At 39.7% G+C, this 27,833-nt stretch overlaps 2 protein-coding genes across 5 annotated transcripts in view; one reads left to right on the top strand and one right to left on the bottom strand.

Annotated features, from left to right (window-relative positions):
* Nucleotides 1–7,120, bottom strand: part of MOSPD2 (motile sperm domain containing 2) — an 87,070-nt gene extending 79,950 nt beyond the window's left edge. For all 4 annotated transcript variants that reach the window (XM_088833557.1, XM_055438293.2, XM_055438294.2 and 1 more), the window contains exons 1-2: nucleotides 6,990–7,120; nucleotides 6,761–6,830 (exon numbers count right to left, since the gene is read on the bottom strand). In XM_088833557.1, coding sequence (XP_088689683.1) covers nucleotides 6,761–6,830; nucleotides 6,990–7,016 — 97 coding nt within the window. In that variant the 5' untranslated portion in view covers nucleotides 7,017–7,120. The remainder of the gene's footprint in view (nucleotides 1–6,760; nucleotides 6,831–6,989) is intronic.
* Nucleotides 7,121–7,466: 346 nt separating this feature from the next.
* FANCB (FA complementation group B) overlaps nucleotides 7,467–27,833 on the top strand; it is a 31,363-nt gene continuing 10,996 nt past the window's right edge. Inside the window, exons 1-4 of the mRNA XM_055393708.2 lie at nucleotides 7,467–7,503; nucleotides 17,778–18,842; nucleotides 23,701–23,853; nucleotides 24,626–24,718. Coding sequence (XP_055249683.2) covers nucleotides 17,910–18,842; nucleotides 23,701–23,853; nucleotides 24,626–24,718 — 1,179 coding nt within the window. The 5' untranslated portion in view covers nucleotides 7,467–7,503; nucleotides 17,778–17,909. The remainder of the gene's footprint in view (nucleotides 7,504–17,777; nucleotides 18,843–23,700; nucleotides 23,854–24,625; nucleotides 24,719–27,833) is intronic.

Below are 27,833 nucleotides of genomic sequence, written 5' to 3'. Positions count from 1 at the left end.
GATTTGGGAGAATGGCATTGAAACATGTATATTATCATATGTGAAACGAATCGCCAGTCCGGGTTCAATGCATGATACAGGATGCTTGGGGCTGGTGTACTGGGATGACCCAGAGGGGTGGGATGGGGAGGGAGGTGGGAGGGGGGTTCAAGATGGGGAACACACGTACACCTGGGGCGGATTCATGTCAATATATGGCAAAACCAATACAACAATGTAAAGTAATTAGCCTCCAATTAAAATAAATAAATTTAAAAAAATAAAAAATAAAAAAATGGGCAGAAGACCTAAAGAGACATTTATCCAAAGAAGATACACAGATGGCCAAGAGGCACATGAAAAGATGTTCAACATCACTAATTTTTAGAGAAATGGGAATAAAAACTACAATGAGATATAATCTCACACCACTCAAGATGGCTATCATCAAAAAATCCAAACAACAAATGCGAGAGAGGATATGGAGAGAAGGGAACCTTCCTACATTGTTGGTAGGAATGTTAAGTTTCTATAAGCGTTATGGACAACAGTATGGAAGTTCCTTAAAAAACTAAAAATGGAGCTACCATATCACCCTGCAGTCCCACTCCTGGGCATATCCAGAGAAAAACAGGATCTGAAAAGATACATGCACCACAATGTTCAATGCAGCACTGTTTACAATAGCCAAGACATGGAAGGAACCTAAATGTCCACTGACAGAGGCATGCATAAAGAAGATGCAACACATATACACAATGGAATATTACCCAGCCATAAAAGAGAGTGAAATAATGCCATCTGTAGCAACGTGAATAGACCCAGAGATAGTCACACTGAGTTACATCAGACAAAAAGAAATACCCTATGACATCCCTAACATGTGGAATCTAAAAAGAAATGGTACAAATGAACTTATTGACAAAACAGAAATAGACTCAGTCTTAGAGAATGAACTTATGGTTGCCACGGGGGAAAGATGAGGTTAAGGGATGGTTAGGAGTTTGGGAATGACAATTATAAACTGCTGTATTTAAAACGGACAACCAAAAGACCTACTGTATAGCACAGGGAACTCTGCTCAGTGTTATGCAGCAGCTTGGATGAAAGAAGAGTTTAGGGGAAAATGGATACAGATGTATGTATGGCTGAGTCCCTCTGCTGTACATCTAAAACTATTACAACATTGTAAATCAACAACATTTTAAATCAACTATGCTGCTGCTGCTGCTGCGAAGTCATTTCAGTCGTGTCTGACTCTGTGCGACCCCATAGATGGCAGCCCACCAGGCTCCCCTGTCCCTGGGATTCTCCAGGCAAGAACACTGGAGTGGGTTGCCATTGCCTTCTCCAATGCATGAAAGTGAAAAGTGAAAGTGAAGTCACTCGGTCGTGTTCGACTCTTAGCAACCCCATGGACTGCAGCCTACCAGGCTCCTCCCCCCATGGGATTTTCCAGGCAAGAGTACTGGAGTGGGTTGCCATTGCCTTCTCCAACTATACTTCAATATAAAACAATGAGTTTTAAAAAACAACTGAGGCCTCTAAAGACTTTTCTGTTTCTATGGGTTATATTTACTGGTAGTTATTACATTAGGTATCATAACTGAGAAAAAATTTAAATATAAGAACACACAAGCACTGTATTCTATCATCTGTCAGAGTAATATCATTACATGCCATGTAACCTCTGGGAAACCCCACTGTGTGCTTGTGAGAGAATGCCAGTGAAAAAGGAAAATGATATCTTAGTGTTATTACAGAAATAGTTTGGACTCTAAAGCTCTTTGAAATCATCTCAAGGAACTATAGTTCCTAGACCAATTTTGAGAACCACTGCTCTAGACAAAGTCTAGGCATCAGATATGTTTAAGAATGTTTATAGCAGCATTGTACATAGTAGGAAAATCTAGAAAGAACCCCAAATTCATCAATTGGTATTTTCATTCTGTGAACTGTTGATACACCACGACTGTAAAAAGGAATCAACTACAGTAAGAATGACTCTTGAGCAACAGAAGCAAATCATGGAGAAATATATTCAGCTTTTATTTCAAGTTCAAAAAAGAGGCAAACTTAATAAAGCAGTGGTGAGGAAGACATCACGGGTGGCAAAGCTAATAAAAAGCAAGAGATTGAGTAACAGCAAATGCAGAATTGCAACTACCGTGTGAATGACAGGGTTGGGCATACACAGAAAGTTCTGAATAGTGGGTATATGGCTGTTTATTTTATGTTTTATACATTTTGTATGTAAAATATATTTCAAACTTGAGAAATAAGAAACCAACGCAAAACAACAGCGCTAGAAAAAGTTACTGAATAAGAGACAATTATTTAACGTAACAGCAATGGAAGAAACCACAAAGGAGTGGGTAATTTTGAATACATTCATTCAAAAAATGAAAAAAAGAGTGACAAGAAAAGGCCAAATCAATTAAAAGCCACACACTAACGAAAAAAAAATTTTAAACTACAAATGGATATATGAAGTTTATTCTCACTAGTAATCAAATGCAAATTAAAACCAAGAAAAAAACATTAAGAAACGATCTTAATCTGGGTAAGGCTGTAGTGACCCTAACACTTTACTATGTACTGGTGGGAATTAAGCTTGGTGCAATTTATATGGAGGAGAATTAAGCACACATGTCAAGTGCCCTAAACTATTCACTCTTCAATAATTCTACTTCTAGACATGACTCTTCAGGAAACAATCTGAACTACTGCACAAAATATTATATTAACAAACAAACAAAAAAAAAATGGGAAAGAATCTAAATGTCCAAAAGAGGCTATTTCAGATAAAAGAAAATTCTCTTTTATTTACAAAACTGAATATTAAGTAATGTTAAATGTTGGTTACTTCCTAATATGGGGAAATAAAATCATGGCAATAAAAAATAGAACACAGAAAACTACATACAGAATCATCTTTTGAGTGTTTGTTTTAACGTATAGAAAAAAGTTCATTCACTGTTATAAGAGCTATATCTCTGTATGATAAGTTTATGGGAGATCCTCTGGACTGTTTCTGGTATAACACAAATTTATTTAAATAAATTCACATACTTGTAGAATCAAACAAGCCTAAAATAAGAAAACCCACAAACCTCAGTTGCTTTTCAAACTCAATAAAGAACAAATGTATTGCTTCAGTGGCCATGGATCTCCACGCTATATTCCCAGTGTTTTTAGTCAGGTGTGCTTACTCTCCTTAAGGATCGTCAAAGTAGACTTCCTCTGGCTTCTCAAACATGCCCCATACCTTCTCACTTAAGCATCTCAACCTGGACTATTTGATCCACCTGAATCACATTTGCTATCTGGCTGGCCGAGTTGTAGTATCTTCCAAAGTTCTTGAGAAATACCACCTTTCCTGAGAAGGTTTTTCCAACTCTGTGCTAACCCAGTCACACAAATTAGATGTGATTTTTCCTGGTCTTGGACTCCTACAGAAATTATTTTAGCATTCCCATTCCTCTGGACAGCATTTGCCTTTAATATTTCTGTCTTAACGCCTTTACTAGATTGCAGTAGTTCAGGAAGGGGCTCTATCTCTAATATTGGCACACTGCTTCCCAGAATTAAACAGGAACTGAATAAATTTTTGTCACAAGAGACTAGTCTCTTGCTTTGGCCACAAGGAGGAGGAAGAGAGAATAGGAAAAGTTTCTCACTTGAGACTCAGCATGAAATTTCTCAGAGAAACAATGAGGGATAAAAAAGGACAATTAGCAGTGCTACAACAATTTCAACCTTCTAATCTGTTCTTTTTGCAGCTACAAATCTATCCACAATTGGTAACAATTTCTGTGCAAACAAAAACATGCTTGGAATTTCCAAGAACCCACCCCCAAAAGAGCTGTTGGAGTTGACTGCAGATAATATTTTCCTTTAGGAAAAACATATTTGCTTAAGTCTGCCTAAAGCCACTTCTGAAACAAAATATTGTTAATGGTGACAGAAAGGGGAAAAATCAAAGAGGAAGGAGGAAATTGGTTGTTTTCAACATCTAGCTAACTTCTAAAAAGTAAACTTGAAAGGGAGAACACAGACCAATCATAAAACCCTTTGTGCCAGTTTCCTACTCTACCTTTAACCAATGCTCTATTTCACGAAACAGCTGAAACTTTAAGGGGAGAAAGTCTCGAGAATTTTTCTTTTCCTTACCAATGCAAGTCTTTAAATTAATTAAATCAGTATTTTCCATGGCTGTGCAGATAACTCATTCACACAGACCCAGGTGTGACAAAACCCTCCTTATACTTAATGCCAGACAGTGCTTTACTTTGAAATAACACTGGTCTTTATGAGGCATTTTGTGAGGGCTGCTCTTTGCCAGATTTTTATGGGGGAGAGGAGACAGGACAGCCCTTCATACAGACTTGGACTCATCTTCATATGTGTATTTATATTTAAGTGTTGCTATATTCAGTCAATGACTGACTATGTTTTGAGAACTGTGCTAAGTTCACAGAGGTGAGTATACACAGGTGAGACCCTGCCCTCATGGCCCACAGGTTGCCCCAGACCCACATTTTATTGAAGGAAATGAACAATAATCAGTCAACAAATGAACGAGGGAGGTTACAGGTGATGATAACCATAAAGGAGACAAGACAGGGAGGCCATTTAACAAACAGTGAAGGTCTCTCAGATACTTTTAAACCAAGGTGGAAAAGCAGAACCTAGCTATGCGTGGTAGAGTCTTCCAGGCAGAGAAATGGAAAGGTCCCGAGATGGAAACAGACTCAAGTCAGTTTGAAGGGCATAAAAGACGCTGGTCATACTATTCTGTGGGTCACATTTGTAGGTTATGATGTTAATTTCGTGCATCAGTGTACCAGGGAGTCATAGATTTTCAACGTAAGTATTCTTTAATGAACTGTTGCTTCAGTGATGTGTATGAGTGTGCACTAGACTGCAATATATAATACGTTTCTTATTGTGGGCAGTGGTGAAATCTGCACTGAGCAAGAAAAGTAGTAACATGAGGATGGTGTTGTAGGCCATCAAAAATAATTGAGACTTTTGTTTTTCTAAACACAGTAGAATGGGTACTAGAGGGTTTCAAGCTGGGGAGGGCCATGATCTAATTAGATATGCTGGTGTTACCAAAAGATTACTACGGTGAATTCAGAAGACCTGAGCACCAGTCCCATCTTAGCTACCAAGGAGTTTGAGCAAATCATTTCCTCTCTCCAGAGTTCACTTTCTTCACTGTAAAAATGAGAAGGCTGGACGGAGATGACCTTTAAGATTTTATCTATTACTAAATTCTCCTGGCTATATCCTGCTTCCTCCCTTGGGCCTAAGTAAACAACTATTGGTGAGTACTAGCACATTAGGTCAAGTTCTGGGTTACTTCTTACAATATTATAAACTACACAGTTAGGAATTATGTTTCCATAGAAGTCAATTTTAGAATTTTCTTTTTACTGGAACCAGCTATTTCATTGGGCTAAAAGTGAATTAAATGCTTTTGCAACTCTTTGGTACAGGATTTGGGGTGTGAAGAAAATTGACAGGGAGGGATGAAAAGATTTACTGACCAGGTTATTTGGAACAGCTTTATTTGTTCTAGGTCACAACTGACATACAAGCTGCTTGCTGCTGCTGCTGCTAAGTCGCTTCAGTCGTGTCCGACTCTGTGTAACCCCATAGACGGCAGCCCACCAGGCTCCGCCATCCCTGGGATTCTCCAGGCAAGAACACTGGAGTGGGTTGCCATTTCCCTTTCCAATGTGTGAAAGTGAAAGTGAAGCTGCTCAGTCGTGCAGACTCTTAGCGACCCCATGGACTGCAGCCCACCATGCTCCTCCCCCCATGGGATTTTCCAGGCAAGAGTACTGGAGTGGGTTGCCATTGCTTTCTCCGACATACAAGCTAGTGCCATCTAAAGTTGCAGGGAACCCTCAGCACTGAAGTCAAGATGCAGAAGCTGAACTTCTTTCATGTAACCAAAAAGACTACTGAGGAAAACTATTTACTGAGAGCCTACTACATGCTAACCGCATGCTACACAGTTCGTTCTACATATTTTCATTTAATCCTCCTGGTTGGTCAAACTTCACAAACATGGAATCAGGGGCTCAGAAAAGACAAGTAAGCTATTAAGAGGCAGCGTCAGGATTGGACTTTAGTCTGTACTTACCATAAATTATCCTGCAGGATTTTGAAAATTAAATCATCAGTTAAATATTGGACAACTCCAGTTATCTGTGACATGTGGACAGAGAGGTTCACCAAATAAATCAATTTGGGATGCACGGGTACTTTGGTAGGTACAGTGTGAGATGAAAAGAACCTGCTCCAGCACAGGGGGGCCTACTTCGCGGGCACCTGCTGAGTTGTATAAAGTGGAATTAAGTAAACTAACCTAGGGAGTCAGATACCCAATTAAGCACACGTGAATAGTATTTCGGTAATTTCCAGGTTCATTTTCTCGATTGTTGTTCCTGACAGGTCAGCAGAGGAATGGCGTCACCTGAGCTGAGGGCATTACAAGTGTCCTGAAAGTTCCATAAACTCGAGATACTCGAAACACGAATTTCTAACTTACATTAACCCTTTAGGAAGCAAGAGACACGTCACTTGCCCAACTGGAGCAGTATCCTTGCCATATTAAGGAGTGAAAACCTAGAAAACGTGGAAGGCACGGTCCTCGTGAGGATCGAAATGGTCCCTATCGGCTTCCACAGAGACTCAAGCAAACATCTCAGCAAAGTTGGGGCCGCTCATGGCACACCTGCCTCAACACCAAGATCGCGGTACCCACCTGTCACATACTCAGCTTCAAACCTCCGTCGGACCTCAGAGATGAGCTTGGTTTTATTCTGGGCTTGATACTAGAAGAGAGACACGAAGGGACGCTTAGACGTTACAGGCACCATCCCACTTCCCGTCAGCCCAGCCCACTTGCACCTGGGAGTGCGGCCCCCTAGCCTCAGAGGCGGCTTCGGGGTCCGGGATAGAGGGGCCCGGCAGTGATCCGGTCAGCTCCTCACCTCGGCGATAGTCGCGGTCGTGGACATGATCTGAGTGGGCGTCGCTCCTTTCCACAGCTGCGGTCCGAATATCTCAGCACTGGGCAAGAGGGCCAGGAGGTAAAGAGGGAAGGGCGGGAGGTGGAGGCGGTCGCGTGACAACGGAAGGAGGGCGGAAGCGTCGTCACGCCGCCCAATCTGGTGCGTCCGCTCGAGTCTGGAGGCGGGACCAGGCCCTCAACCTGGCTTTCCATTCGCTTCGCGTTCGGGCCCCGCCCCCTACGTCCCCTGAACTGAGGACCCTCCCCCGCCAGCCCGCGAATCTCGGGCTCTTCCCTTGCAGAGGTCCGCCGGTGCGAGCTCCGCCTGCCATTCACTTTTACAACATTCCCCGGAGGCCCCGCCTCCTCAGGCTCCCATGGCAACCGAGTTCTGCCGGTTGGGCAGGCTCCGCCTCCTCTGCGCGGACGCAGCCTCAGGCCTGGACCTCCCAAGATGCAGCGCGCAGGCGGGAGGTTTGGAGCTGCAGGACACTGTACGTATTTTTGGCGTTTCTGCTGCGGGGTTGTTGCTGTTGTGCTGAGCAAGGGTCTCACGCGTAGAGGGAGGGCTGGCGGCTTGTTCCCTGACCCGACCTTCGCCGAGAGGTAGTGGGACTGGGCTTCGCTCCCCTAGTCCCGTAATTGCGGAAGAGTGGTGAGGAAGTGGGCATCCCCAGGCCTGTGCACCTCTTTCTCCGGAATGACAACTAGATTACTCCTAGTGCTTTCTCTGTTTGGGAATTACTTCACTTGCAACTTTCTTCACTTCTGCAGCATCTTTCTCACTTGGAGTGTGAGATACTTAACAAAGGATTTAACTTTGAAATCTTTGAAACAGTTATATAAAATTTAAAGATATAAAGCGTGTTCAGTTCAGTTGCTCAGTCGTGTTCGACTCTTTGCGACCCCATGGACTGCATGCAGCACGCCAGGCCTCCCTGTCCATCACCAATTCCCGGAGTTTACTCAAACTCAGGTCCATTGAGTCGGTCATGCCATCCAGCCATCTCATTCTCTGTCGTCCCCTTCTCCTCCCGCCTTCAATCTTTCCTAGCATCAGGGTCTTTTCCAGGGAGTCAGTTCTTCGCATCAGGTGGCTAAAGTATTGGAGTTTCAGCTTCAGCATCAGTCCTTCCAATGAATATTCAGGACCGATTTCCTTTAGGATGGACTGGTTGGATCTCCTTGTAGTCCAAGGGACTTTCGAGTCTTCTCCAACACCACAGTTCAAAAGTATCAATTCTTCGGCGCTCAGCTTTCTTTATAGCCCAACTCTCACATCCATACATGACTACTGGAAAAACCATAGCTTTGACTGGACCTTTGTTGGCAAAGTAATGTCTCTGCTTTTTAATGTGCTGTCTGGGTTGGTCATAGCTTTTCTTCCAAGGAGCAATTGTCTTTTAATTTCATGGCGGCAGTCACCATCTGCAGTGATTTTGGAGCCCAAGAAAATAAAGTCTCACTGTTTCCAATGTTTCCCCTTCTATTTGCCATGAAGTGATGGGACCAGATGCCATGATCTTAGTTTTCTGAATGTTGAGCTTTAAGCCAACTTTTTCACTCTCCTCTTTCACTTTCATCAGGAGGCTCTTTAGTTCTACTTCACTTTCTGCCATAAGGGTAGTGTCATCTGCATATCTGAGGTTATTGATATTTCTCCCGGCAATCTTGATTCCAACTTGTTCTTCATCCAGCCTGGCATTGTGCATGATGTGTTAGTTAAGATAGTTTTCACCTGGGGCAGTTTTGCCCCCGGGGCAACTTTTTGACCATGTCTGGAGACATTTTTGCTAGTTGCAACAGAAAACTGCAAAGAAATTATAAGAAAAAAAGAACAGTCCCCATACTCCCACCAGCCATAGTCAAACAGGATGGACACTTGAGCATCTTTTTTCCCCAAACTTTGTTTGTATCTTTACTTTATTATGGGGGAAAATGAACATTGTATTCATTTTATTTGTAACATTGTATTTGAATATATCCTTGAAACAGTATCTCAAGTATGGCTAAAGTCTCTGTCTGGCTCCACTCCCCTACTCTGATATCCTTCTTCTCCAGAATAGAGAGTCACAGGGATTTGTCATGAATCCTTACACCTTTGCTTTTTTATTTTGGACCAGGCTGCCTATGTTTGAATCTTGTCTCTGTCACTTCCAATCTGCAGGCCTTTGGGAAGATCCTTAAATTCCATGTCTCTAGTTTCCCCATCTGGGGATAATAGTACCTATAGTGTAAGGATGTTCTGAGGAATAAGTGAATTAGTTCAAAGTGCTTAGAACAGTGCCTGGCACAGAAAAAGCAGTCAGGGAATGTAGCCATTGTAGATAAACAAAGTATATCATGCTGTTTTATCTGTTTTGATTTTGATATATACTACAGTATACATATTTCTGCAACTTAATTTTTTTCATTTGATTTTTGAAATCAAGCCACAATGTTTCTGTTCAGTAGCTAAGTCGTTTCTGACTCTTTGCAACCCCTTGGACTGCAGCACACTAGGCTTCCCTGTCCTGAGTTTGCTGTCTCCCTGAGTTTGCTCAAATTTATGTCCATTGAGTAGATGGTGCTATCTAACCATCTCATCCTCTGCCTCCCCCTTCTCCTTTTGCCTTCAGTCTTTCCCAGATCAGGATCTTTTCCAATGAGTCGTCTCTTTGCATCAGGTGGCCAAAGTATTGCAGCTTTAGTATCAGTCTTTCCTATGAATGCTCAGGGTTCATTTCCTTTAGGATTGATTGGTGTGATCTCCCTGCTGTCCAAGGGACTCTCAAGAGTCTGCTCCAACACCACAATTCGAAAGCATCAGTTCTTTGGCGCTCAGCCTTCTTTAGGGTCCAACTCTCACATCCTTACATGACTACTGGAAAAACCGTAACTTTGACTAGATGGACCTTTGTCGGCAAAGTAATGTCCCTGCTTTTTAATATGCTGTCTAGGTTGGTCATAGATTTTCTTCCAAGGAGCAAGTGTCTTTTAATTTCATGGCTGCAATCACCATCTGCAGTGATTTTGGAGCCCAGAAAAATAAAGCCATTGCTTTCATTTTTTTTCCTCCCATCTATTTGCCACGAAGTGATGGGACCAGACGCCATGATCTTAGTTTTTTGAATATTGAGTTTTAAGCCAGCTCTTTTGCTCTCCTCTTTCACTTTCATCAAGAGGCTCACATCTAATTCATTCCTTTTAGCTATAAGATGATATTCCATCCATATCTATTCATTTCCCTATTGGTGGTCACTAAAGTTTTTGCTTTAAAAAAAAATAGCACAGTGAACATTCCAGAAAAAAGTCTTCGTTATTATGTAGGATTATTTCTCTGGGTTAATATCTAGAAATGAAATTTCTAAGTGTATGCATTTCTGTTCATTGCCAGGTTGTCTTCCAAAGTCTCCCTTTAATTAAGTACTTGTAATTGTTTCCTAGTTTATGACTTCACCTCCAGTGTCACTTCAATCCCCCATCTTCAACACTATCACCAGGATCTTTATTACTCAGAAGTATAATCGTGCGGTTTCTATTTTTGAAATCTTTCAGTGGTTTCACATTCCTTAGAGAAAGTTAGAAGTCCTTAGTATGGCATCAAGAACCTTTCATCTTTCCTGATTCTCTCAGTGGATCACATTCATCCACATTTCAGATATACTAAGTGTTGCTGGGAAAGGGAAAGGGGAGATTTGTCTCTGGGCAGGCCTCAACAAATGACATCTAGTTATATAGGTAGAGGAAGTTTTAACAGTGAACCTATTCTGTAGCCAGGTTAATTTACTAGGTAAACAATGTCCTGTATGTTGGAAAAATGATTATCTCTGTATATTATGCTCATATGATTATGTTTAATATTATTAGGTGAAGTTTACAGTTGAGTGTCGTAATTCTACCTTTTTCCCAAAGGTAGAATTCCAAAGACACTTTCCACTGGTCACAGTCTATCAATTGGTTTCTTAGAGAATTTTATAGTTTTCATATTTAGATAATATAATGCTCTTTTAGGATTTTCCTGTACCAGACCTGGTTCTGAAATTTATAATGCCAAATGTATTTATTAGCATTTAACAGAAACATTGTTCATTTGTTGGGAGACTGGGAGAGAAGGATGGATAAGGGTGATAATTTGTTGCCTATATTTAGGTTAGCATGTATCATTTTTCTAATATACTCACACATCTGTTTTCATTTTATGTGTTAAATATACAGTCAACTTTGGTGTGTGGTGATGCAGAACAGGAAAAGCTCAAATTAACTGCCTAGTATTTTATAAATAATCTGCATCCAAATCTTCCTTCCTGCTTCTTTCTTTCCCCCAGCCTCCTCCAGAGCTGCGACTGGAGGTAAAACTTAACTGGTTTGAGTTACCTGTTTTTTTCTGCAGCCACTGTTGTAAGAGTACTAAGTAAAAAGTCAAATGACTGATAGGCTAGAATACTAAGCTTGGTGTCCTGATTTGATTAATCAAGACTTGTTTATATTGGTTTAAGAACCTCTACATTGAACCTTAGTTTCACTTGTTTCCAGATTGTTTCTATCTTAAAAATGAATATTACCATTTATTCCATAGCTTTAATGTTTTGTCTTTCGTGAACATATGCTCAGAGCTTTTACCTTTAATGTAGATGTTGCATTAGTATAAAATAAAACAGATATTCACAGATATGTGAATTCACTAAGCATTGAAATTATTTTAGAAAGTTTGAAGGAAAAAAAGGTTATCTTTATAAATTAGTAGTTTAGCTTCTGATTTTTAGCTCTGAAGATGATCCATGTGAAATAACTCATCTTGAAAATGTGCATATTTTTGCAGTAGTACTTAAAAATAAAAAAGAGCCTATCATATAACAGTTGTGTTTTTAAATCTATTTGAATCTAAGTCCATGAGAATAACTTTGCTTTTTGCCTAGAGCTCACGCTGAAAGCTTGTAGCAGTGGTTTGCAAGTTTTTATCTCTATTATCACTCAGCGTCTATCTTTACAGGTCGTAGTTCAGGGATACAAATCATAGATTTGGGGGCTGGTTGGAGTGGGGGTGGAGGAGTACAGCAGTAGGTGCATGCAAAACTTTTGAATTAGGGACTAGTTACCAGATAAGTTTGTGTTTTAGAACAATAACTGAGGTAGCATAAATGAATGGACATATTGGAGGAGAGAGAGACTAGAGTAAGGAAGGCTGATAAAGGGTGTTTGCTGCAGCCTAAATGAGGGATGAAAGCCTGAACCATCACAGATACAACTTGGACAGAAAATTGTAAGAAAGAAGTTTCTAAGTTAAGGAACTTAGTGATAGCATTAAAAGAATACAATGTAAAGTGCCCGATTTTCCTAACTCTTCACTTTATGAAGGGGCAACAATACATACTCTAAGGTTTATTGAAGGGGGTGATTCTGCTGACCTTTTAGCACTGAGATCCTCCTTGCTCCTGCCACACTTGTGGGTAACCCAGAGCATCGTGTTGATGACCCATTAGTTGTGACATTTAATATTAAAATTACAAAATCCTTTTCTGGATACAAGTTATTTTTGTTTATTTTTAGTATTAGGAATTCAAGACCTTTTGAAGTGAGTAGGTAGTAAAAGACGATGAGTTCTTAGATCTTTACCTCCGATGAGTTCTTAGATCTTTACCTCTGAATATAATATTAATATAATTTTAACATTATAATATATAATGTTAAAAAAGTATCATTTAGTGCCAAAAAAGCAAACTCTGTTAGAAGTCTCCTAAGAGATCTGAGATGTCTGGGGGAAATTTGAAATAAAGAAGTTATTAGTCATACATTTTCATGTAAGGTAACCAATTTCAAGTAAAACATAGTTTCACAAGTAAAAGCTCCACCTTTGGTCTCACTGCCTATCTGCTTTACTGATAAAGCTGAAGCTGCTCTGGGATACCTGTTTTCCCAGATCTTTGCATGAGTTGCCTAACAAGCCAGGAAGTCATTTGGCTTTTGCTAGTTTGTATTATCCAGTATCTCCAGTTGCTTCAGTAATTCTTCTAGAAATTCTCAAAAACAATATCATAAATTTGAAAAGAAATGTTGTGGAACAGATTACTCCCAAATTTAGCAATGTAAAACAACAAACATTCATTATCTTAAAATTTCTGAGGAGCAGGTTTTTGGGAACAACTTAGGGGTGGTTCTGGCTCAGGAAGGCTTGACTGGAGCTGGGAGATGTGATCCCAGGAAGGCTCACTCACATGGCTCTTGGCAAAAGGCCCCAGTCCCTTGCTAGCTGTTGGCAGGAAGCCACAGTTCTTTGCTGCGTGTGCATCTCCACAGGGCTGCCGAAGTGTCTTAATGATATGGCAGGTGATTTTTCCCCAGTGCAGATGATCCAAGGAAGAGGTCACTGAGGAAGCCAACATGCGCTGTGACCCAGTCTTCTTCTGTATTCTGTGCCTGGAAATGAGTCATGATGACCCAGGATTCACTCACGGAGAGGAGATTTAAGTGCCACTTCTTGATGACCAGAGTTTCAAAGAAATTTGTGAGGGTCTTTTAAAACCACAAGTGATATATTCGGAAGTTCGATAATAAGGTGCAGCATCTCCAATTTGAATGATCTAATATGCTTTTAAATAGAGTTGCCTGTAAATCAAGTCATTTTAGTAAAATGCAGGCTACATTAAGTTAAATCAATAGATTATGGTTCAGTGATAGTTCTTTTCTAATTGGATTGTTGGTAGATTTTTATAATAAAAGAACAAAGCCTAAGCCTTTGGAGTTTGCTTCTCATTCAAAAGAGGAAAACTATATTACTTACTTGTACATGACCTTGTTTTCATTTACTTCTAAAGTACTTGATTTTCCTGGTGTAAATAATCCACAAATAAGAGAAAAGAGAGAGTATGAGTTAGAGTTATTTAAAGTGACAAGAGACCTTTCAGCAGTCACAAACCATTAAGTGTACAGTTGCTCTGATGTTTCTAAGATTAGGTACTGTATGAACCACAGGTAGCCATGATGATGAGAATGATAGTAGCTAACCTTTTCTAGCACTTTCTATGGGCCAAGTTCTATTTCAAGTGAGTTCTATTCATAAATTCTAGTACCTTGTAGGTTTGGCGCTGTTACCGCACCCTGTTACATAGATGTGGATGTGAGCTGGCATAAAGGGACTAAATAACTTGCTGTAAATCACACATCTAAGGAAAAGCAGGCCCACCGTTCAGACGGTGCTTTGATGGTTCTTAGCGTATGCTAAGCATTTGGTAACTGTTACAGGAGCGACTCCTGGGGCCAAACTCTGGTGGAGGTAATGAAGAGAATGGCCACCTCCTTCAAAAGGTCCCTTGAAGGCACTGCTGCACTCAATACCCCTGACTCTTCAGTAGGCCCCCACTGACCCACACCTCTGCTGGAGACTCCTGGACACTCACGGGCAAGTCTGGGTTCGTATCTTGTGGGGTCACTGCTCCTTTTTCCTGAGTCCTGGTGCACACAAGGTCCTGTTTGTGCCCTCCAAGAGCCTCTTTCCCCAGTCCTGTGTAACTTCTGGTGGCTTTGGTGGGGTTAATGGCAACCTCCTCCAAGAGGGCTTCTGCTGCACCCAGGGCTCCTGCACCCGGAGCCCCTGCCCCTGCGGCAGGCTGCTGCTGACCCGTCCCTCCGCAAGAGACGCTCACACACAGCTCTGTCAGTCTCCATGGGGGCTCTGGGTCCTGGTGCAACAAGGTTTGTTTGAGCGTCTCAGCATCTCTGGCAGGTATGGGGTTTGAGTCTAAACGCGATTTCACCCCTCCTACCATCTTGCTGGGATGTCTCCTTTGTTCTTGGCCCTGGGGTATCTCCTCAGTCACTCGAGCACTGCACAGCTGCCGCTCCATCTGGTCCCATCACTTCATGGCAAATAGATGGCCAAATAGTGGAAACAGCAGCAGACTTTATTTTTGGGGGCTCCAAAATCACTGCAGATGGTGACTGCAGCCATGAAATTAAAAGACGCTTACTCCTTGGAAGAAAAGCTATGATCAACCTAGATAGCATATTAAATAGCAGAGACATTACTTTGCCAACAAAGGTCCGTCTAGTCAAGGCTATGGTTTTTCCAGGGGTCATGTATGGATGTGAGAGTTGGACTGTGAAGAAAGCTGATCGCCGAAGAACGGATGCTTTTGAACTGTGGTGTTGGAGAAGACTTGAGAGTCCCTTGGACTGCAAGGAGATCCAACCAGTCCATTCTAAAGGAGATCAATCCTGGGTGTTCATTGGAAGGACTGATGCTGAAGCTGAAACTCCAATACTTTGGCCACCTGATGCAAAGAGTTGACTCACTGGAAAAGACCCTGATTCTGGGAAAGATTTAAGGCGGGAGGAGAAGGGGATGACAGAGGAATAAATGGTTGGATAGCATCACTGACTCAATGGATCTGAGTTTGAGTAAACTCTGGGAGTTGGTAATGGACAGGGAGGCCTGGCGTGCTGCAGTCTATGGGGTCACAAAGAGTCGGACACGACTGAGCGACTGAACTGAACTGACAGGAATGACTCAGCATACATAGCCAGTGAATGAAGAGACTTCATCATCTTTTTCTTTCGTGTTTTCTCACATGGGTTCAATGGAGGGGGTGTTCCTTTGTTCTTTATTCTGCCTTACTAATTATCTCACATTGCCTTTCTTATACCCAGTCTTCAGAGCAAGGGAATACGTGCAAGGACAATGTAGTGGTTGGAAGTATAGGGTCAAGAGCCAGAGGGCCCCTCTTCTAAATCTAGTGCCATTGCTGATTAGCTTTGTAACCTTGAAAAATTTTCTGACCTTCATTAAAATACAGTTTTCTCATTTAAGAAGCAGGGCACCTAAAGCCAGTGCTCTAGGACAACCCAGAGGGATAGGGTGGGGAGGGAAATGGGAGGGGGGTTCAGGATGGGGGGACACATGTATACCTGTGGCCGATTCATGTTGATGTATGGCAGGAATGAACACAATATTGTAAAGTAATTATTCTCCAATTTAAATAAATAAATTAAAAATTAAAAGATGGGATATTAAGAATACTTACTTTAAAAGAATATTTGTGAGTATTAAATAATGCATGTATTGTACCTGGCATATAATAAGCATGAACAATTTATGGCTATTTTTTAATTCTTCTGTTCATTACAATATCTAATCCTTTGTTTTTTTCCTACTTTGAGTAAGAATAGTGACTTCCTTAGGATGTAAAACTGCATTGCTTTTGCAAAATAAGATTTAAATTTTATTTCTATTATTCCCATGAAGATTTTTTTTTTTAAGTCATGTTACAGCATTTCCTGGTTTCCACCACTCCCCCTGCCCCACCTCACCAGGCTTTCATTTTGGCCATCAAGTCTGTAGAAACTCCTTTCTCAGGGAGGCAGAAACCCAAGCGCCTGGGCTATGGGCGCAATCTAATATGAATCCTTGACTGACTGAGATGTCATTGTAGAGGGGCTAAGATGTAGAAGGAGAAACCAGGTTAGGACTGTATGTTTGAGAGACAGAGGTAGAACCTTTAAGAAATTCCCTGAGCCAGAAAGTTTGCAGTTCTTTAAAAGGGAGCACTTGTACCTTTTAATAGATGCTGTTAACAAATTCACTTATCTTCTGTGACGTGCTTATTTGCCTTCTTTGCAAACTGTGTTTTTTAAGGGCCCTACAATAGTATTTGGGATACAGATTTTTTTTAAGCTTTTTCTTTTATATTGGCGTATGCAAGAGTGAATATGAATTGCAGGACGCATTGGACCTTCCCAGTGGCTCAGCAGGTAAAGAGTCGCCCTGTAATGCAAGAGACGCGGTTTTAATCTCTACGCCGGGAAGGTCCCCTGGAGGAGGGCATGGCAGCCCACTCCAGTATTCCCGCTTGGAGAATCCCGTGGACAGAGGAGCCTGGCGGGCTACAGTCCATGGGGTTGCAAAGAGTCAGACACAACTGAAGCGACTGAGCACATAGTGAGTTAACAGTGCTGTGATGGTTCCAGGTGGACAGCTAAGGGACTCAGCCTTACATACACGTGTATCTGCTTCATTCTTCCTGGGGCTATTAGTAGTTGTCCTCCGCTCTTCTTGAGTAGCATATTGGACACCTTCCAACCTGGGAGATTCATCTTTCAGTGTCATATCTTTTTGCCTTTTATACAGTTCATGGGGTTCTCAAGGTAAGTATACTAGGGTGGTTTGCTATTCCCTCCTCCAGTGGAACATGTTTTGCCAGAACTCTCCGCTATGACCTGTAGGTCTTGGGTGGCCCTGCACGACATGACTCATAGCTTCATTGAATCATGTAAGCCCCATTGCCACAACAAGGCAGTGATCTATGAAGGGGATATATGTATCCATTCTCCCCTAAACCCCCCTCCCATCCAGGCTGCCACGTAACATTCAGCAGAGTTCCCTGTGCTATACGTTAGTTTCTTGTTGGTTATCCATTTTAAATATAGCAGTGTCTATATATCTATCCCCAACCCTCTAACTATCCCTTCTCCCCATCCTTTCCCTGCCCCGCAACCATAAGTTCATCCTCTAAGTCTGTGAGTTTGTTTCTGTTTTGTAGATAAGTTCATTTGTATCATTTCTTTTTAGATTCCACATATAAGGGATGTCATATGATATTTCTCCTTCTCTGTTTGACTTCACTCAGTGTGGTAGTCTCTAGGTCCGTCCATGTTGCTGCAAATCATGTTATTGAGATACAGGTTTGGATAAGTGTGACATTGTTAAGGTAGCATAAAAAGCTAAAAAATGTTAATAACGTTTATAGTCACCTGTGTAATAGTTCTCTAACAAAAACATGTGTTTTCTTTTCAGCTCTGCCTACTCACTGGCAGTTTCCCTCATTTCATTTTTAGGTTTAAAAGCATCAACTGGAATTGACTTACTTTCAAAAACTGGACCAACACAAATTGGAGTTGATACTGTAGATTCACTAGCGAACAAGCAATGTCATCTAATGAACAAGAAAGGTTCTGCTGTTATAATGGAGAAGTCCTTATTTTTCATTTGTCTGAAGGAAATTTTGTAGATGAAGGGCCTAAAAAAACACCTGTGTTACATGTCAGAAGAATGGTATTTGGCAGAGGACCAGGGGGATTTGTTCAGAAATCCACTGGATTCTTTAGCATAAAAGAAGAATACTCTCATTTAAAAATTATGTGTTGCGACTGTGTTTCAGATTTCAGAACTGGAATCAATCTGCCTTATGTTATGATACAGTGCATTAAAGAAGAGAACATTTTCAAATATTTTCTACTGTTTCTTCATGGTACCAATAAATTTGAAAAGTGTTTGAGTTTTAGACTAGGCTATGAAATGAAGGACAGTATAAGGGTCCTTAATGGCCCTTTAGTTTTATGGAGACATGGTCAGACATTCTTTTATATCTCTTCTCAAACTGGCAAAGTTGTCACTGTGTCTATGAACTTTTCCTCTGTTGAGTGGGCAGGGGAGATTGAAAATCTAGGTATGGTTTTGTTAGGACCAAAGAGATGTTATTTATCTGCAGAAGGATGCACTCCAAAGCCTTCAAAATCAGATTATGCAACTTGGAATACCCACTTTTGTGCATACTCTCTTGAAAGGGCAGAAATAATAAGTGATACATACATTATCCCTCCTGCTTATACCAGCGTGATAACATTTGTGCATGTCTGTTCAACTGAGTTTGTCAATGACCAGTTAAGAATGTCTCTGATTGCCCTTACTCGAAAAAATCAGCTGATTTCATTCCTAAATGGGACTCCTACAAGTGTGTGCCAGCTTCCATTTGGAGATCCTTGTGCAGTTCAACTTGTGGATTCAGGTGGAGAAGACCTCCTTTTCATCATATCCTTTAGGTCCAGTGATGCTTGTGCTGTTTGGGAAAAGAGCTTTCAGGTATGGTACTTATAATCATTCAGTTGGTGTCATCTTAGACCTACTAAGCATCCCTAAGCTTCATAGGATTCATCCTAGAGTCTTATTGTCCAAATTGATTTTTAGTCCTGCACTTAAAAGGAAATCATGTATGTTACAGCATTCCTTTTTCTTAAAATGAGTGTTATTTGATAAGTTTTGCCTTGCCATTTTGAGTCATAAAACCCTTGAGTTTTTGGAAATACATGAATACATAACTACAATTATTATCTATTTGTCTTTTATCATAACTGTTTCTAATTGTCATTAATGTGATAATAATTGGATTTGTATTTTTACTTAGAACAAGACCATAAGCCTTTCTGGAAAATTCAAATCAGTTGTTGAACTTTGAAAAAGTTGGTAGTTGTCGTTTTAAACTTAAAATGAAATCTAGAGGAGTTCCTTGAAACCTGTCATTGTCTCTTTAGAGACAAATGATGGTTCTCCAGAGAAAAGCAGCATGTTAATTTTTGTAGAAAATGTTGTTTAGAGAATTGCATTATGTTACATTTTGAAACTCAGAGTCGTCCTCTGAAAAAGCATTCACATTTTATCTATATATAGTCATGTCTTTTAATGTAAGGTTTGAAATTGCTTTAAAATACTCACCGGTATTGAACGTTCAATAACAAGTAAAAAGGTGTAGAAAATGAAAAGGAATTGGAGGATTGGAATTATGTGTCTCCAATAATCTCTCTCTGACCCTGATATTTTGTTAACATTACATCCTCCTGGTATAAGATGTTTATCAACACATTCAGTTATGTGTGTTGAAGTGTTAATAATTTGAGATCTTCCAAAGCAGTTTTTAGTACATTATACAGCTTTTTAAGTTCTTGTGCTACTTTGGAAAACAAAAAGCAGATACTGCCTTACTTGGTGTGTGCCCTGTCCATTTCATTAGAAGCTCAGTTAAAATTTCTCTCATTGTATTATCAGCTTGATATGAAATATTGATAAATGTTTCAGAAAGCTTGAAAGGTTTTTTTTTTTTAATTTGAATGTGCATTCGTGTATTTGTGTGTGTGGAAATAGGTTGAAATTATGTTTTATGAGACTTTTCCTTGTAGATTACCTTGATGCTAGTAGGAATTATGTGACTGTGTTCAACCTCTGCAACACACAGGGGACTGAAATTCTCAAAAGGAAAATAATCTGAAAACTGTCCTGGTTTTATTTTGAGAGCAATCTTTAAAAGCTCATCACACTTTTATTTCAAGGTTTGGTGGGAAGGTAGCATTTGTCTTTTTCTACTCTTCCTTTGAAGAAGTCTGGGGGAAAGCATCTGTTAATAGTAAAGCCTATACTCCTTATTGGGGTCAGAGTAGTGGGAAGAACACTCTTAACCTTGCGTTTCAATCCCAGATGAACACCATACTAGTGTTACCTTAAGGGATTTATTTACTTTTAGTGAACTCATTTTCTGTCTGTATGAATTTGCGATTATCCTGCCTCGGAGAGGGGAGAATTCAATAAAATGATGTTGTAAAGTGACTTGGACAGCGCCTGGTGCTCAAGAGAAGCCCAGAAAGTGGCAGCTACTATTGTGTAGGACGAGGGCTAGGGCTATCATCAGCAATGGTGCTTACCTAAGGTTCCCTCTTCACCTGGCTAAGGAGTAGTAACTTCCTGTCTCATTCATTCAGTGGAATAGTCCTGTCTTACTTGAAATGGGTCCCCTGCTCAGACACCATAGAGCTCTGCCACCGACACATTACCCAAGGCAGAAGACTATCACTGTTTGTACATGGGCCTGTAACTGGTGGGCTCCCTGCTTTGAAATCATATCCTAGGGTTCTGTTTCTACACTAGACCACCAGCCTTTCCATAGGTTGTTTACCTCCGTCTCTACTGACAGTTGCTGTGCTACCTCTTCAGGGATTCCATACTTCTAAGCTATTCTCAAGTGCCCAGTACTGAATGCTTGGGAACTTCATCCTGATACCTATAAATTAAGTGCTTCTTGATTGTCTCCGATACCTTGCCACTCTGGGAGTTTCACAGCTCCTGTCCCTGTCATGGTGTTTATTTATACACACCTACTTAAAAAGAAAACTTGATATAGCTTATGGTAAAATACTTGATTACTTTAGCAACAAGAATAAAGGTTAAGAATCTACAGATAAAAGGGGGAATATTCATGTCAGAAAACCTGAGTTAAGGGAAGTAATTGCATTTGAGCAATTACACTTTGTTTAGCAGTTAAGAGGGAGAAGGCAATGGCACCCCACTCCAGTACTCTTGCCTGGAAAATCCCATGGACAGAGGAGCCTGGTGGGCTGCAGTCCATGGGGTCGCTAAGAGTCAGACACGACTGAGCGACTTCACTTTCACTTTTCACTTTCATGCGTTGGAGAAGGAAATGGCAACCCACTCCAGTGTTCTTGCCTGGAGAATCCCAGGGATGGCAGAGCCTGGTGGGCTGCCGTCTATGGGGTTGCGCAGAGTCGGACATGACTGAAGCGACTTAGCAGCAGCAGCAGCAGCAATTAAGACAAGTAAAGTAAATACAGGAGGTTTTGTGATTGAATGGAACATACTGTTAAGGGGAAGAATATTTTTCTCATTGCCTAGTGAAAGGAATTTCCTGTTTGTGGTATCAAGAGGTTTAAATAGTAAAATGAATACATTATTGAGTAATAAAATGGTGCCTTTGATGGTTTTGCCCCCAAATGGGAGAAAACATCAGATGCAGTCTTCCTTTGGGTTGGCTATGGATTTCATCCATCCACCCTTTTACTACTTCGTTACAAACAGGAATTAAGGCAACTTACAAAGATAGGTGAACTACAAATAAGCGTAAATTAGAATAAATAATGAAAATCAAGGTTACTGTGTTCTGAGATCAATGCTTCATGAAGGCCCTAGTCCTTAATCCAGTGACAGGGCTTGAAAGAGAGAGCTGAGTGTGGAGTAAAACATGATTAGCCTTTCTCCTAGGCTTTTTCTTTTGAGTAGAAATTATCTCTGCAAGTTGTGACAAGTATCTTTGTAGCAGGCATTTCAAAATCGAGATCATTGTCAGGTATGTGTGGAACAGATAGTGGTGTGTTGTCAGGTAGAAAGAGGCCAGTGTGTTTAGAGGTGTGATGTCTGATATGGTCAGCAGTCAATGGCTCCAGGTGGTGATTCAGCATTTGCAGTGTGGCTGGTCAGATTTAGGATGTGCTGTCCGTGTCAAATGCACAGCAGATTTCAAAGGCTTAGTAGTAAGTGGGAGTAAAATATTAATAATGTTTCTTGATTCTGTTGAATTGAAATGATAATATTTTAGATAGACTAAAATGCCTTTTAAAAGTAAAATCACCTTTTTACTGCTACTAGAGAATTTTTTTTATTGGCTACTGGAAAATTGAAAGTCATATTGTGCCTTGTGTTTGTGGTTCACCTATATTTCTTTTGGCCAGCCCTCTTCTAGAGCTAGAGATTGCAGGTGTGTGTCCACGCATGCATGCATAGCTCTTTGGTATTTGCGTGCTGAGCACATTCTTATTACCAGTGTCTCTTGTCATGGTTCATTATAATGCATGCTACTCATGGTGGGGTGGTGGGAGGAAGCGAGGCTATGGGTTTACAAACAAGCTTTCTCCCTGCATGAGTGAAAACTCACTTTTTTGAGTGAAACATCACTGCTTTGGAATTAGCTTTATAGGGGAAAGATCGATATTTGATTATGTAGCTTGAAGAGTCTTATGTATTCTTGCTTGAATGCAAGCTCCCCTCTATCTGGAAGATGATGTATCCATGCTTCTGGGGTTCTGCATGGGGGTTTCAGCTTTTCTGCCTGAGGGAGAAGGAATTTCTGATCCCTCTGTGTTAGTTTTCCAGGGGATCAATCTGGAAGCCTTCAGCTCTATGGATCTTTAAGAAGTTGTCTTCTATTTTAAACTTGGGATTTCACGTTCTGGTATAAATTTAACAAATCACTCCAATAGGCTATGATGATTCTAGGAGCCCCACTATTAGGATCTCTTCCCTTTGGTGCCCCGCATAATCACTGTGTTCTCTCCTACCAGAATTCAGGATATATTAATTAATTATAATTTATTTTTTTTTCTTTCTTTATTTTTTTTAAATTTTTTATTGGAGGATAATTATTTTACAATATTATATTGGTTGGTTTTGCCATACATTGACATGAATCCTCCGCGGGTGTACATGAGTTCCCCCTCCTGAACCTCCCTCCCACCTCCCTCCTCCCTTTATCCTCCCTCTGGGTCATCCCCGCACACCAGCCCCGAGCATCCTGTAACATGCATCGACCCTGAACTGGCGATTCGTTTCACATATGATAATATACATGTTTCAATGCCATTCTCCCAAATCATCCCACTAATTATAATTTCATATGGACTCTTACTCTGCTTTGAGAGCTCTTAAAAGTGGTTGCTAGTACCTTCTAGTTACCTAGCGCAACTGAATTCCTTGTGTAATTGGTTTGATCATAAATACATATCCACTAAGGCTCATGGAGTAAGGGTTATCCTTAAATTAACCAGTTAGAGAAATAATCCACTAGAGTTAGTCATGAGAAGTGTTAACATTTATAAATTATAATAAAATTTTTATATAGGAATCAGGAACATGACAGCCCCTGGACAAATGTTAATAAAATATTAAATATAAGTATCTTGCTATCTACAAATTTATGACTCCTTATGTCTTCTGATCTCCCAATATCTTTATTTTGGTTCTTAGTATTTGCACTACCATTTTCATGACTGACTTGTAAGATCAAAGATGACAAAGTAGAACTACGTGCAGCAAAAGGATTTAGCTCACTTTATATGTATTCATGTGTTCCTTTCTTTGTTCCTTCTTTACCACTGTCTTTCAGGTCGCTGCCAAGTGGGAGAAAATTAGTTCAGTACTGATAGATGACTTCTTTGGAACTGGAACAGAACAAGTACTGCTACTTTTTAAGGATTCCTTGGATTCAGATTGCCGGAGTTCCTTTGAAATAATAGGTCATGACACCTTAAACTGTTCAGTAGGTTCTGTTTACTTTTTATACATTACTTTAACAACATTTTAGAAAATATGAGTACTTCAAAGCTTTTGACTTACCTTTAAATATTTATTTCGTACTTTTGACCCATCTTTTAAATATTTTGATTTCATACTTAAAACTTTGAGAACTTAAAAATACATACATTGAATCTTTTAAATAGTATATTGACTCTCCTTTCAACAAATGTTAAACCACTGTATACCAAATGGTATACATACAATATACCATTACTGTTTTTGGTGTATATTTGAAATGTAGTGTATTTTGTGTTTGCTCGTGACAATACTGTGAATTAACTTCATCATTGCTTCTGAATAGCACATTTTATGCCAATAAAGCATGGTGATATTAGATTTATTAAGGAATAAAATCAAGTGAAAGTGCTTTATTAAAAGAAGTAACAGTTCACAATGTGTTAAGATCTTGAACATAGGAGAAATAATACCCCGAAAGTTTCAGGCCTATCTTAAATACCTCTGGGCCTCAGTATTTTTATTAGTAAAATGACAATAATTCTTATTTTCTCTAGTTAGGACATTTTATAAAAACCTAGTAAGCTGATACTTTTTGAGGCAGTATACAAATGTTCTGTGGGTGGTAATAGTGGTATTCATTTTTGTCCTAGTTAGGAGAAAATGGTGTATATGGTGGCACACTGCTTTTTGGATAAAATTTAATTGTATTTTGTTAATCTTAGGAATTTTCAGTTTATTTCAAAATTTCAGTTTTAATATGCTGTTTTGTTTACTAGAGTGAAACGTTGGATTGCAATGAAGATGACCTATTTGACGACAAACAGGGGAATTGTTATTTGGTGGTCCTACCTCTGGAAAGAAGATTGAAAGTTAGTGTCTGTTTCCTTTTGCTTTTTTTTGGATTAGTGCTGTTCTAAATGGCAACCCACTCCAGTGTTCTTGCCTGGAGAATCCCAGGGACGGGGGAGCCTGGTGGGCTTCCGTCTGTGGGGTCGCACAGAGTCGGACATGACTGAAGCGACTTAGCAGCAGCAGCTGTTCTAAATGAAGGAAAGAACATTGAACGAAAGGTCCTTAAAGTATAAGCAATGCAGTGATTAGGGAAAAAAGAAATGGTACAGGTTATCTCCCGCTTTTCAAAAGTTTGCTTTATGCTACTTTGCTTAACGCCATTTTGCTTTATGCCACCTTGCTTTTATGAAAGACCTCCATTAGCAAAAACTGTTTTTGCTAACCAAAAGAAATCTGAAGAGGAGTTTTACTTTTATGAAAAAGGGTGAAAGCGAAAAATAGTGTTCAGCGTTTGTTTTGCAACAAGCCATTGCAGCACACATCCCAAGCATCAGGTGTAGTCCCGCCAAGCTCTTTTTCCGGACCTTATCTCAGCCTCTCAGCAGCCAGCCGCTGTGGCTTTCACCTGGGTCTGTGGGCACCTGGGCTCTATCTCGATTTATTTGGTGCATCCCTTACCAAGATGTGTCCTAAGGTAATTGCTTCTTTGCTTTACACCATTTCCTCATGGCTTACAAAAGGTTTCATAGGCATGCTCTGCTTTTGGTTAGTGGGGGAAATCTGTATTTCAAAGGATCTATTTCCCTTTTCGGTCCCTCTGTAAAAGCTATTTAGACATTACTTATAAATGTATCATCTAAAATAGTTTTTTGTAGTAAGATTGTGTAAATTTGATAAGACTTATAAAACGTAAACATCTGACTTTTGGAAAACACTTATTTTGTAGTTTTAGGGTCAGTATTCCATTACTCTTTTAAAAGAGCAGCAAATATGATGAATGATGACATGTTCCAAACATGAATAGTTTGCCTTCAAGTTTTCCATACAAAGCTCTCTAAAAAAGGTTTTGATTTTTTTCCCAAGTGTACAAAGGTACTGCATATTCCCTGTAAAATACTCAGACTTTAATGCCAAAAAATATTAAAAAAGGACTAATGATTATCTTTAATTCTGCTACTGTGATATTACCAGTTTTAATACTCTGACTTGCATATTCTTATTGATGTTTTTAATTAATATATACAAGTTTACATGGAAATGTGATTATAAGATGCCTGTTCTCACACAACCTGCCTTTTTTCATTCATAAAAATTTTCAAATATACAGAAAATTCATAGAATAATACAGTGATCATCTCTAGTCCCCATTAGATTCCCCTATTGTTACTTTATAAAAATCATATTTGGCTCATCTGTTTCTGCTTGTGTGTATGTACATGTATTTGAAAGTTGCAAATATTCAGTGTTTCACTTTTATGTGTTTTAGCAGGAATCTCCTAAAATAAGAACATTCTCCTGTGTAAACCCAATACCGTTATTCACTTAGAAAGTTAATATAATCTCTTAGTTTTATTTACTATTCAGTCCATATTCAGAGGGCTTCAATTGCCACAAAAATGTTTCATATGGCTGCTTTTTTCAGGATCCAGTCACTGTTTGCACTTGATTATTATATGTCTCATTGGTCTTTTTCTTTGGAATAAGCCCTCCCCACCTTTTGAAAAAAATGGTACTGCTGAGGCCAAGCCAGTTGTCCCTCCTTTTGGATTTGTCTGACTGTTTCCTTGTGTTGTCCTTTATGTTTTTCTGTATCCCTGGCAAAGTTTTTTGGTGAAGGGCCAGATAGTAAGTACTTTGCAGGCCCTTAAAAAATTTTTTTTGCAAGTATTTCAATATTAAAGTGAATTCACTAAATACTTAGTGAACACATATTCGATGTAAATGTGAATGTTAGATAAATAAAGCATCATAATGGACAAAGAATTTTAAAGGAAAAAGTGGATTACATTAAAAACTTTTGTGCTCCAAACAAAGTAAAATAAAAAGACAAACTTTATCAAAGGAAATTGTAAAATTTGACAGAGGATTAATTTTTTTAATATAAAAAGCATTCTAAAACAGTATTGTTGAGTATATAAAGTGGCCTAGTCTCTTGAAAGGAAGTTTGTTTTAGCTATTAAAATGTGAATTGCATGTCTTTTTACTCTTCCAGTTTCACTTCTAGAAATCTGTTCTGAGGTTGTACTTATACATGTAAGCAAAACTGATTTTACAGGAATATTTAAGTAGTATTTATAAACACAATTCAGTCAAAATCTAAATATCCATCATTAGGAGTATGGTAAATAAATTATGATTTAACTGAATCGTGGAATACTATATAGCCCTCAAAAAGGATAAGGTACCTTTTTATACAGTCTTTAAGTGATGCCAAATAATTTAATTTATGAAAGCATGGCTTTTAGAAATTCCACTTCTGATAATATATCACTTAATTTTTTTGAATCTACTCTGATAATAAAAACAACTTAAAATGGTAGTTGAAATATATATTGTTTTAAGCTTCAAAAAGCTGAAAATATTAATGTAAGAATAGCCACTCCAGTGTTGTTGCCTGGAGAATCCCAGGGACGGGGGGAGCCTGGTGGGCTTCCGTCTATGGGGTCACACAGAGCTGGACACGACTGAAGTGACTTAGCAGCAGCAGCAAGAATAGATTAGCAGACCAAACTCTAAAGGCTGAAACCCAGAGAGACAAGCAGAACACGAATACCCTGGGAGCAAACTATATTTAAACTAAAGCAGTAATACCCTAGTCACCCAGCAGAACCAACATAAAGTCCTGTGCAGGAACCCACATTTATTTTAGGCCTCTTCTGAATCTCACAAATCATTTTTTAAAGAAAATGAGCCACCCACATGAGTGGGCAAGTGAGCACATGAAGAAACAAGGCATCCTAATTATTCACAGAAAATAACCAAATGCCATTTCTGTAAATAAGTATCCACATGTTACCACTAGCTCTCATTGTGGCTAAAAATGTTTCTAAGCTCTGGAAGGCCTTTTAGAGATGAACAGATCTACCTACCCTCTCCACCATTTTGCATACAGGGAAGCTGATGGAGAGCCAGAAATGTGAGGTGGTTTGTGGAGCTTGGCTCACTGTTCTTTCCCTTCTGTAGTTTATTTTT

This window comes from Moschus berezovskii, chromosome X, assembly GCF_049115385.1.
Source record: "Moschus berezovskii isolate FMDL1 chromosome X, NW_MosBer_1.0, whole genome shotgun sequence".
Classification (NCBI taxonomy): domain Eukaryota; kingdom Metazoa; phylum Chordata; class Mammalia; order Artiodactyla; family Moschidae; genus Moschus; species Moschus berezovskii.
Note: the sequence above shows the minus strand (reverse complement) of the source record. Positions and strands in the feature narration are given on the sequence as shown.